Genomic DNA, 12,215 nt, shown 5'->3' with positions numbered 1-12,215 from the left:
CTTTGACAAAGGAGCAAAAGCTATACAATGGAGCAAAAATAGTCTTTTAAATATAGATGCTGGGACAACTGAACATCCACATGCAAAAGAAAAGAATCTAGACCCAGACCTTACACCCTTCACAAAATTTAACTCAAATGGGATCATAGACCTAAATGTAAAATGCAAAACTACAAAACTCTTAGAAGATAATACAGGTGAAAACCTAGAGACCATGTGTATGGTGGTGGCTTTTTCAATACAACACCAACGGTACAATCCATGAAAGAAATAATTGATAAGCTGGACTCCCTTAAAATTAGAAACTTATACTTTGCAAAAGACTATCAAGAGAATGAAAAGACAAGCCACAGACTGCAGAAGTTATTTGCAAAAGACATATCTACTAAAGACTATCATGCAAATTATACAAAGTGAAGTGAAAGTCATTCACTCATGTCCGACTCTTTGCGACCCCATAGACTATACAGTCCTTGGAATTCTCCAGGCCAGAATGCTGGAGTGGGTAGCTGTTCCCCTTCTCCAGGGGATCTTCCCAACCCAGGGATCGAACCCAGGTTTCCTGCATTGCAGGTGGATTCTTTACCAGATGAGCTACCCAGGAAGCCCTAAAATATACAAAGAACTCTGGAAATGCAATATTTAAAAAATGAACAACTCAATTACAAAATACACAAAAGACATTTCCCTGTGGTCCAGTGATTAAGACTCAGTGCTCCGAATGCAGGAGGCATGAGTTCAATCCCTGGTCAGGGAACTAGATCCCACATGCCACAACTCAAACCCAGTGCAGCCAGATAAATAAAAATAAATATTAAAAAATACACAAAAGACCCAGACAGATACCTCACTAAAGAAGATATACAGATGGCAAGCAAGCATATGAAAAATTACTCCATGTCATGTCATCAGGAAAAGGCAAATTGAAACAATGATATACAACTACACGTTTAGTAGAATGGCCAAAATTCAGAACACTGATGACACCAGACACTGGCAAGGATGTGGAGCAACAAGAACTCTCATTCCTTGCTGATATGGGAATGCAAACTGACACAGCCACTTTGGAAGACAGTTCGGTAGGTTCTCACCAAGCTAAACATCTTTTACCATGCGATCCAGCCGTCACAGTCCTTGATACTTACCCAAATTAGCTGAAAACTTTGTTGTTTAGTTGCTCAGTTGTGTCCAACTCTTTGCGACCCCATGGACTGCAGCATGCCAGGCTTCCCTATCCATCACCAACTCCTGGAGTTTACTCAAACTCATGTCCATTGCATCGGTGATGCCATCCAACCATCTCATCCTCTGTCGTCCCCTTCTCTTCCCACCTTCAATCTTTCCCAGCATCAGGGTCTTCTCCAGTGAGTCAGCTTTTTGCATCAGGTGGCCAAAGTACTGCAGTTTCAGCTTCAGCATCAGTTCTTCCCATGAATATTCAGGACTGATTTCCTTTAGGATGGACTGTTTGGCTCTCCTTGCAGTCCAAGGGACTCTCAAGAGTCTTCTGTAACACCACAGTTCAAAGGCATCAATACTTTGGCACTCAGCTTTCTTTATAGTCTAACTCTCACACCAGTACATGATTATTGGAAAAACCATAGCTTTGACTAGACGGACCTTCGTTGGTAAAGTAATGTCTCTGCTTTTTAATATGCTGTCTAGTTTAGTCATAGCTTTTCTTCCAAGGAGCAAGCATCTTTTAATTCCATGGCCGCAGTCACCATCTGCAGTGATCGATCTAACCCATTTATGGGCTTCCCCAGTGGCTCAGCAGTAGAGAATCCACCTGCCAATGCAGGAGACGTGGGTTTGATTTCTGGGTTGGGCAGATCCCCTGGAGGAGGGCATGGCAACCTACTCCAGTATTGTTGCCTGGGAAATCCCATGGACAGAGGAGCCTGGCAGGCTGCAGTCCGTGGGGTCGCAAAGGGTCAGACAGGACTAAGCACACACATGCACACACGTAGACACAGATGCACAGACACAATAAACATATATAATTGTCTTCGTGTGTGCTGTAGTATAAATATTGTTGAGTCGCTAAGTCATGTCTGAGTCTTTGCGGCCCCGTGGACTGCAGCCCGCGAGGCTCCTCTGTCCACGGGATTTCCCAGGCAACAGTACCGGAATGGGTTGCCGTTTCCTACTCCAGGAGATCTTCCCGACCCAGGGGTTGAATCTGCTCCTCTTAGTCTTCCGCATTGGCAGAAGTGTTCTTTACCACTAGTGCTCCCTGGGAAACCCTTTATATCTGTATCTGCATTCATTTGTAAAAACCAAGCCGGTAGCAGTGTTATCATCAGGGTCTTGCTGCTGGGCACTGCCTCTGGTCATGTTGCCTGGCAGTTTAGAAACACAAAGCTATATTGGAGCACACACAATTCAGTCAACAAGTATTGAGTGCTTCATCTGTGCCAGGCACTCCACCAGGTGTGGGGGATGCCAGGATGAAGGCAATCTCAGTTTAGGGTGCAGGCAGCACCCGTGAGGGAAGAAGGGGTTGCTTTTTCAGTTTTTTATTTCTCTCAGGCTGAAAAAGTTCTGCAGAGTTTGGGGAAACTTACTGTGCTTCCTTGTCCGCAGAGAAGCCGTGTGGAGACCCGCCCTCGTTCCCACACACCATCCTGCAGGGCCGCACCGGCTTGGAGATGGGCGACGAGTTGCTGTATGTGTGTGCCCCGGGCCACGTGACTGGCCGCCGCGAAACGGCCTTCACCCTGTTGTGCAACAGCTGCGGGGAGTGGTACGGGCTGGTCCAGGCCTGCGGGAAAGGTAAGCGGGAAAGCAACTCCATGACCGCTGTGTGGATGGCTCCCCCGCTGCCTTGCTCTACCCTCTGCGCTGCCCCTTGTGTCTGATTGAAATTATACGGTGGTGGTGGTTTAGTAGCAAAGTCGTGTCCAACTCTTTCGACCCCATGGACTGTATCCTGCCAGGCTCCTGTGTCCATTCTCCAGGCAAGAACACTGGAGGGGGTTGCCATTTCCTCCCCCAGGGGATCTTCCCAACCCAAGGATCGAACTCAAGTCTCCTGCATTGGCAGGCAGATTCTTTACCACTGAGCCAGCAGGGAAGCCTGAATGAAATTAGAGCTGAGGCTAAAAAGACTCCTGGTGGGCAGAGCTCCCGAAACCTGGTCTGGCTCCCCGAGACGTTCCCCATTCCCTCATCAGCATTTACCTGGGGGGGTGAGTCTTCTGCATCCCACCCCTGCCCAGCCCCTTGGGAATTCTCCTAGCGAATTAAATTTCTTTCTCCTGTGACTCCTACACCATGGACCTCATGCCGACCCTGCATTGCTCCCTGACCTCACAGGTCTCTCTCCCCAGGACTCCTTCAGGGCCACCTTCCTGATGCCCCATGACATCTGAGTACCAAGTGGAAGTTGGCGCTATAGAGAGGGAGGACTCCAGCACCATGATGCTACTGAATTTATAGGGCAGTTTGTCGTCAGGATGTCCAGCAGATCATGCGGTAGGACCGTGATGAGGCTAGGGTGCTGTCCTCTCTGTGGGCTTCACCTGTGCTGTGGCCTGAGCTGTGGTTTGTTGTGTTCATTGCAGTTCACTCTCCATAGTGTGAACACACCGCCCATGGCTTCTGAGAGTGGTCATTTGCCTTGTTCTCATTTTCTGATCGTCATAAGCCTTACGCAGCCATGATCTTTCCCATATACATCATTCATTTCACACCTGAACACCTTTCTGTTGGTTTTTGGGAGAGGCGTCGCTGCCCATGGGATAGGTGAATGTCCAGCTTCTGTGGACGCTGCCAGAGAGTTTTCTAAAGGGTTTTGACCATTTTCCTCTCCCACCAGCTGTGTGGAAGAGTTCTGCTTCAGCATCCTCACCAAGCTTCAGGACCGTGAGACTTTTTACCTTTCTGCTAAGCTGCTGACTGCCTCTGTCAGATGCATTTCTCTACCCAAGCACTTATCACATGCTAATGAAACATAATCAGTGTTTCCTCGGTAGAATTTCTGTCCAACATGTTTGCCCATTTCTCTGATTGACTTGATTAGGCGTCTTCCTGGTGGCTCAGATGGTAAAGAATCTGCCTACAATGCAGGAGCCCCTGGGTTCAATCCCTGGGTAGGGAAGATCCCCTGGAATAGGGCATGGCAACCCACTCCAGGATTCTTGTCTGGAGAATCCCACGGACAGAGAGGAGCCTGGCGGGCTACACCTAAGAGTTAGACATGGCTGAGAGACTAGCACACACACACATATAATGTAGAATTTCTTCTTTACATAAAACTTTATGTGTTAAAATTTTCTCTCACTCTGTGGCTTATGTTTCTCCCCTTGGAGTGTTTTTTGATGAATACTGAGACTTTGTTGTTGTTGTCTCAGACTCTGTGCGTAACTTAAAATTTTTTTTTCTGTGTGCAATTTTTAAGCAAATTTTTGTTTTTTCTTTATTATAGACTGACAGTTTTTGGTAAAGTGCAATAAAAATGAATTAGTATAAAGCTAAAGCAAAGATACTCTAAATATAAATAAAAATAGACATAAAATTCCCCCATCAAATTGTTACAAAAATTTCTAAAAACTTCCTACTTGCTTGTCACATACTCGTAACAAAGTGACAGACTGGGACAAGTCCTTGAAACACAGTTTGAGCCATTTCCCAGCACTTTCCTTTGTTGCTGGGTCTTGCGGCAGGCAGGAACTCCACCAGTCTTAATGGATTCACCTGTCTGAGAAAAGTCAGGCTGAAGACCTGACTTCCTGTTTGTGGGGTGTGTCCCCTCAAAGCAGACCCGAACTCACCCCGAGGTGTGAGTGAGCTGGCTGCATTTCTGACGCTGCATCATCCCATGAGCCACACCCACCACTCAAATGGGCTGTTTACTGGCCCCAGCAGAAGGAGAACTAAATGCAGGTCTTGTGTGTCTGAAATGGTGTTTATTTTCTCACCGCAGAGTTGTTGGAGCTTTCAGTTGCTGGTCAGGAATTTTGATTTCTACACTTGGCTGAACACACAGACCGTTACAGTTTTCAGTATCTGTGTCACTGTAAGTGTGTTACAAGGACATTGTCACCAGACATTCGACTCTACCTCTACATGTTCATTTTTCCAATGAACTTTTTTTGATTAAGGAACTTTTTCAAATCGGAGAGGAGTCATCTTGGGGAGGGTGGACCAAACTGGAATTTGGAGTTGGACGTGTCTGAGTTTGAACAACAACCTGCCTTGTACGACTGACCGGCCACTCATTCATTCACTCTCTCCCGCTCCCTTCATCTGGCAGGGTCCGAGCTACTGTGTAATCAAGATTGAGCAAAACTGTCCCAACCCTAAAGGTAACTAGTAAACTGAGTGCCTTGGAAGAGACAGAAAAGCCATAGATGATGAGGTAAAAGGGAAAGCTGGAAAATGAGGTTTCACAGGAGGTGAAATTTTAAAGGAAGTATATGTTCCCAGGTGGAAGAAGTGCTCAAAGGATGTACAGATCCAGTCCATGGAAGCTAAAAAGTGTACATTGGCTTCAAAGTAGAAGAAGATTCTGGAAGCCTCGTGTTTTCAGCGTGTATCTGAGGCATGGAATAGGCAGCACTGCAATGAACACAGGAGCAAGCTGGAGGGAGGAAGAGAGCCAAGGCAGACAACTACGGCTGTTCCCCAGGAGGACATGGGTGGGGGTGGGGCGCAAAGGGTGGAGCTGGAGGAGGATCAGGCGCCCAGAGAGGAGGCGAGCTTGTTTTGTCTTGTCTGCCTGCTTGCTGCTGTTATTCTGAGATGGGAAGTACGTCACTCAGAACAGGACCTGTGATATGGTCTGAGCCCAGTGGAGTCAGTGAAGCGCCAATCTTTTGGCCACCTGTCGCGAAGAGCTGACTCACTGGAAAAGACCCTGACGCTGGGAAAGATTGAGGGCAGGAAGAGAAGGGGGCAACAGAGAATGGGATGGTTGGATGGCATCCCCGACTCAATGGACGTGAGTTTGAGCGAGCTCTGGGAGATGGTGAAGGACAGGGGAGCCTGGTGTGTTGCAGTCCGTGGGGTTGCAAAGAGCTCGACAGGACTGAGCGACTGAACAGCAGCGTGAAGGGTCCGTCTTTCCCTTTCACTGTTGCGCTGATGGAGGAGGGTATCGGGCCCCTCACTGAAGGATGTAAAGATTGGTGTGATGCTGGCCTTTTTTCCCTGTGTGTTATTGACTCTAGCCCCCTGTACGACAGACAGTCTAAGGCAGGCAGTGACTCTAGCTGTCTAATACTTGGGTGAGAAAGTAGTCGCCGCCAGCAGGTATCTCAGATTCTGGAGACAGCAGCTGATCCTTCCAGAAAGGCATGGCCCGTGTGGCTTTATGACTCAAGGGAGACCCCGTGGGCAATCAGCTGGTGACCTGCTAATGTGTGGCTCCCAGGCCCTCCAGACCTGTGGCCCTGCTGTCTCACATCCCCAGGGAGCACGTGTCACCTCTGCTCTGGGCTCGGCCACCACCCCTCCCTACACATCAGAGCCCCCACCACAGAGCATTTCCTTCCGTTCCCTGTGAGCTGCTGGAGCCCGCTCCACGCCCTCTGGCAGAACCTGCTCCAGAGGCTCCTACCCTTTATTCCCCTCACAGCCTCTCCAGATCCAGACAGCCTCAAGGCTTAGGAGCGTTGGAGGTCAAGTGTTAAAAGAACTTGGAGCTCCGAAGACTTTGGTCTCAAGAGATTCCAGGGGCTTGGAGACTCCGGGCTACTATGAAGACTGTTTCACTCAAATTTGTCATTGTTTGGGCTTGTTGAAGACTTGATTTAGATTCTCTAAAAGCAGAGTCTATTCACATGTAGATGGCTTGTTGAGGGGGAGTAAGGGAGGCAGGCAAGGTGAGTGGGGAGGAGTTAAGGATGCAGTCTCAGGGGATTCTTGCTTTGCCTGATCCCTTGGGGAGCTAGGGAGCATGAACTGCACCACAGGGTTGGTCCCACTTGGAAGCAAGGGGACCGGCCTGAGTTCCTCTGTTCTAGTCTGTCATTGGCTGCAGGCTGCTGTCCATGGAGGGCAAAATGAAAGTGCTACTCACTCAGTCGTGTCCAACTCTGTGCTACCCCATGCACTGTAGCCTGCCAGGCTCCTCTGCCCGTGGAATTCTCCAGGCAAGAATACTGGGGTGGGTTGCCATTCCTTTCTCTAGGGGATCTTCCTGACCCAGGGAATTGAACCCAGGTCTCCTGAACTGCAGGCATCAGATGGCTTGTAATTAAGGCTCCCATTCCTCCAAGGGCAGTGCTCTAGAGGAAGGGCAGCTGTTGCTTATTAAAGCATCAGGTCAGTAGAGCAGATGTGCAAAAAAACGTTTTTTAAATCCACTAGTAACATGGGGACTGCTTGAATGAGCGTGATGAAATTTAAACTTTGTAATGGTGGTCACCGGCTCAATGGACATGCATCTGAGCAAGCTCTGGGAGTTGGTGATGGTCAGGGAAGCCCGCCTGCTGAGGTCCATGTAGTCACAAAGAGTCGGACACGACTGAACTGAACCAAATGGTGAGCAGGCGTGAATGCACAGGGGCACATCCATCCAGAGGGGTCAGACAGTAGCTGGTGCAGGAGGGCGCCTCAGCCACACACCAACCACCCAGGATGTCCGTTCACTGTGACATTAAGTGGTGATGGTCTCTCACTGAAGCACAGGGACTTCAGCGTTGACCGTCAGCCTGAAGGGTGGGGGCTTAACTGCCATTTTTCCCCTTCTCTGTGTTGGTATTTCTCTAGTTTTGGGTCCTAGAGTCCAGGGTTGGGTCTGGCCATTTTGTTCTCCCTTCGCTCTGAATCCACACATCTTCTTCTTGGTTTCCATTCCCAGTTGGGCAGACTAAACATCTGCCATACCTCTCTAATGTTCTCCGTGTTAGTCGCTCAGTTATGTCTGACTCTTTGTGACCCCAGGGACGGTGGCCTACCAGGCTCCTCTGTCCATGGAATTCTGCAGGCAAGAATACTGGGGCGGGTTGCCATTCTCTTCTCCAGGGGATCTTCCCAACCCAGGGATTGAATCCGGGTCTCCTGCCCTGCAGGCAGATTCTTTACCATCTGAGCCACCAGGGAAGCCGAGTGTTCTCAATGCTACATGCTCGGTCTCTGACCATAATTGGTTATTGTCCTCCTCATAGTAAAGTCCTTTACCTGTGTGTGCAGATTTCCATGTTATGTTGGGTTTCCTTTGGGCTTTTTATTATACCAAGTCCCATACAGTCTTCAAGGCCATATCCATCTCTGGCCACTTGAACCCTAGGGACAGTCTATGACCTCCCACCACTCCCAGTGGCTGCCCCTGGCCACATGATCCCAGGGCCACGTGCAGTTCCCAGGGCACACTGACTGCTCCCTACCTGCTGTCCCGGCCACTCGTTGCCTCTGACACCTCTGCCCTGTGGTTCTCCTGGTGGCCCCTGCCGTCTCCTGACTCAGCACCCTGTGGTCCCGTGGCCTCTGCAGAGTAGCACAGAATAGACACCTCAGGATGGGAGAGACTCATAGACCCTTGCTCTCTGATTTACCCCATGTTTCTCCTTTAAAGGTGGCTTACTGGTGACTCAGACAGTAAAGAATCCGCCTGCAATGCAGAAGACCAAGGTTCAATCTCTGGATCGGGCAGATCCCCTGGAGAAGGGAAAGGCAACCCACTCCAGTATTCTTGCCTGGAGAATCCTATGCAAGGAGGAGAGGAGTGGGCTACATACAGTCCATGGGGTCACAAAGAGTGCAAACGACTTACTAACACTTCACTTCTCCTCTAAAACTTGCCCTATTAAAGGATATCTAAGACAGGCTCTGAAAAGCCTTTGCGATCTTCCACCCCAAGCTCCATGGTTCTGTCTGTGCATTCTGGTCTGTGCTATCAGGAAAGTGAGCGACCCCACGCTTGACGTCAGTCTGCCAGCCCCACCACCTGAGTCCCACAACAGATAGACAGCGGTTCTCGCTTCCTTCCCTGGTCTGCTGCAGCTGTGGCTACAAGACTTGTTCCCCCTCAGGGCACTGAGAAAAGACCTGTCGTAAACAATGCCAAACCTGTTCCGTGTTCTCTCTGTCTTGGGAGTTGTCTTTTGTTTTTGTTCTGTTTTTTGACAACTCTCTTGAAGCTTAATTTGCATATAAGAAATAGTACCCATTTAAAATATAAAAGTCCTGGTGGTTCAGTGGCTAAGGTACCATGCTCCCAAGGTAGGGGGCCTGGGTTTGAGCCGTGGTCAGGGAACTAGATCCCACATGCTGCAACTAAGACTGATGCAGCCCAAAACAAAAAAACAAAAAAAAAAAACCCACATGCTGCCACTCAGACCCGGCCTAGCTAAATAAGGGAAACCACCAGCAGAACCAAATTACAGAATATTTCCATCTTCCCCAAGCCTCCTCATGCTCCTTTCTGATAGAGGAGTTTTATATGCTTTATCCTAGCTCATCTTCACAAGTCTGAGCAGAAAGAGCCACCTCCAACTGACAGATGGGACAACTGAGGGACAGAGAGGCTCGGTAACTTCCTATGTCAGCCAGCCAGAAAGAAGCAGAGCCAAGATGTAAAACCAGGCATGTCTCATTCCGGCATCTGTGTCACGTCCATGTGCTTCTCTGGGGCCTCTCAAAGCATGAGGGCAGAGCAGGGCTTGCTTTGCAAATGAGCTGTTCTCTCACCAAGTTTCTTTGCTATTTTCTCTCATTTCTGAAGCCCTTCTTTTGTTTTCTTAAATTAACTTCAATTTCTGTTTTTCTCCATCTTCTAGACTTCCTTCATAGAATAAAAGCCAGAGACTGAACTGAATTTAGAATTTCCTTGTCAATATTGCCATATTTGTTCAGAAGTTCATTGAACCAGTGGTTATTTCTGGCTTGTCTGGTTGCCTTTTTTCAAAATTACTATTTTTAAAGGCTGTGTAGCCAAGACCAGAGGGGAAAAAAGAAGGCATGTGTGGGCTTCCAGAAACGCAACAACATGAAAAAGCATGAAATGTGGCAGCACTTGGAGAGCCCAGCATTCTGGGCTCCGGCTTGTACACTCCTGGCCTGGATAAAGGCACGGCCTGGGTGCCCCTTTTTACCCCTGATTCCTGTTGATCTGTTGTCTTGTGTTTTCCTAAAGTAACAGTTAATTATAAACACATAGCGAGGGATTTGATTTTTCCCAAGAGAGCCCATGAAGTTTACATTTCCTGGACCCGTTGGTCTAAACCAGAAGGCTGGGCATTGTGCAGGCCAGGTTTCAGGGGAGCGTGGGGGAAGGGAGGGTGGGGCAAGGGGAGGGGGGCACAGTTGCGGGATGGCTCCGGAGAGCTCAGACTGGAAAGCAGAGAGAGGCGAGAGAAATAGCACCTCGACAGGCAAAGAGCTGGTGTTCCCCATCGTGATGGCAGAATGTAATTTGGGGTTGACATGCAGTGAGTAACAAACTTTACCGTTACTCAGGAGGGGAAAAACAGCCTTGGGATACTTTGTCATGAGTAGACTCTTTGTAAACAGTTGGTGTCTGTGTCTTCACTTGAGGTTTTGGTGTGGCTGAGAATGTGACATAATGAGAGGCTGTTTCTGAGCCAGACCTTGACCTGAGAACCTGGGCAGACAGGAAGGGCTTGGCTCTGAGCCGCAGGCTGCTGTCCAGGGATGCTCTAGACCCAGAGAGCCCCGAGGGCAGAAGCTCCAGATGGACAGATAGATACACACACAGCTCAGAGTGACCACAAGGGTCCAGGTCAAGGCAGGCCCACCAGGCAGGAAGGGGCTTATTGTTGTAGTTCAGTTGCTAAGTAGTGTCCCACTCCTTGCGACCCCATGGACTGCGGCATGTCAGGCTTCCCTGTCCTTCACAATCTCCCGGAGTTTGCTCCAATTCGTGTCCATTGAGTCGATGATGCCATCCAACCATCGCACCTCAAATCCCCAGCTCTAACATCATACACTAGGCTCCTTTCCTGCCTATTTTCGAGGTGCCTTTTGACTTAAGCTCATAGGGTGGGTTAGTGGGAAAAGGAATTTAGCGTAGATTGATTATGTCCAGTACTAGGACTCAGAGGTTGTTCACCATTCTTTGCTACTGTCATGAACCAACTAATGCCCTGGCTGATGACACCCAGTGCGGAGCAGGGGAGAAACAGGGAGGACCCCCAAAACAAATGGTTTTCGGCAGCTACTAGGAACGTCCCCCAAGCCCACTCCCGGGGCCAGTGAACCATGAGCAGCGACTCCTCGAACTCACCTCGTAGCGTCATCATGGCGGCAGCTCTGCTCGCGGAAAACCCGGGGAGCCAGACATCGCGAGAGTGCAGCCACAGGCGGGCACCAAATCTGTTATCTAAAGTGGGTTCAGGTGCTGGCAGCGCCAAAGCCAGTAAAGAAAAGGTTGGTGGGAAGGTAAGTTTGCTTTATTTTGGAGGCCGGCAACTAGGGGTAGGGTGTTGTCCAAAGGCTGACTCCTTCCCCCTCCCCCCACCACCGACAACCAGTGGGCAAGAGCCTTTTTTTGGGGGGGGGGGGGAGGGGGGTGGCAAGAGCTTTTAAAGGGGAGTTTGAGAGGCACATAGGCAGAAGGAGGGAGGGATCTGCAGAAACAGCACAGTCAGCTAGGAGTCTTCTTGATTGTTTTAAGTACTGTTAATCTGCATTTCCTAGGGGCTTCCCTGGTGGCTCAGACAGTACAAGCGTCTGTCTGCAATGGAGAGCCGGGTTTGATCCCTGGGTCGGGAAGATCCCCTGGAGAAGGAAATGGCAACCCACTCCAGTATTCTTGCCTGGAAAATCCCATGGACAGAGGAGCCTGGTGGGCTACAGTCCATGGGGTCGCAAAGAGTCGGACACGACTGAGCAACTTTGCTTACTTACTTAATCTTCATTTCCAGGGTTGCTTGGCTCCCATCTCTTTGAGGCCAGTTCTCAGAATTGTGGCGCCTCATGTCAGGCTACAGTCTGGTCTTCATGTAGTTAACTTCTTCCACCTGGTGGGGGTTTCGGTGTCTACAAAATAGCCTTAATCGAGTTGTAGTAGTTAACATCAAAGATCACGGATCGTGCTTCCCTGGTGGTACGGTGGTTAAGAGTCCCCCTTGCAATGCCTGGAACACTGGTTCAATCCCTGACCTGGGAGGATCCCACGTGCGGTGGAGCAACTAAGCCCATGTACCACAACTACTGTGCTCTAGAGCTGCTAACTGCAACTGCTGAAGCCTGCATGCCTGGAGCCCGTGTTCTGCAACAAGAGAAGCCACCACAATGACAAGCCTGTG

The 12,215-nt window shown here is 49.4% G+C and overlaps 1 protein-coding gene and 1 long non-coding RNA gene across 2 annotated transcripts in view; one reads left to right on the top strand and one right to left on the bottom strand.

The window, feature by feature from the left end:
* Positions 1-12,215, top strand: part of SUSD5 (sushi domain containing 5) — a 41,985-nt gene that overhangs the window by 24,218 nt on the left and 5,552 nt on the right. The window contains exon 4 of the mRNA XM_043886929.1: positions 2,587-2,775. Within this exon, the coding sequence (XP_043742864.1) occupies positions 2,587-2,775 (189 nt within the window). The remainder of the gene's footprint in view (positions 1-2,586; positions 2,776-12,215) is intronic.
* LOC122683256 lies at positions 7,959-12,168 on the bottom strand. Its single transcript, XR_006337663.1, has 3 exons — positions 11,815-12,168; positions 11,192-11,305; positions 7,959-8,433 (listed from the first exon to the last, which is right to left on the bottom strand). It is a non-coding gene; the product is annotated as an uncharacterized LOC122683256 (long non-coding RNA).

The sequence above is a fragment of the Cervus elaphus genome, chromosome 24 (genome assembly GCF_910594005.1).
Source record: "Cervus elaphus chromosome 24, mCerEla1.1, whole genome shotgun sequence".
In the NCBI taxonomy this organism is placed as follows: Eukaryota; Metazoa; Chordata; class Mammalia; order Artiodactyla; family Cervidae; genus Cervus; species Cervus elaphus.
Note: the sequence above shows the minus strand (reverse complement) of the source record. Positions and strands in the feature narration are given on the sequence as shown.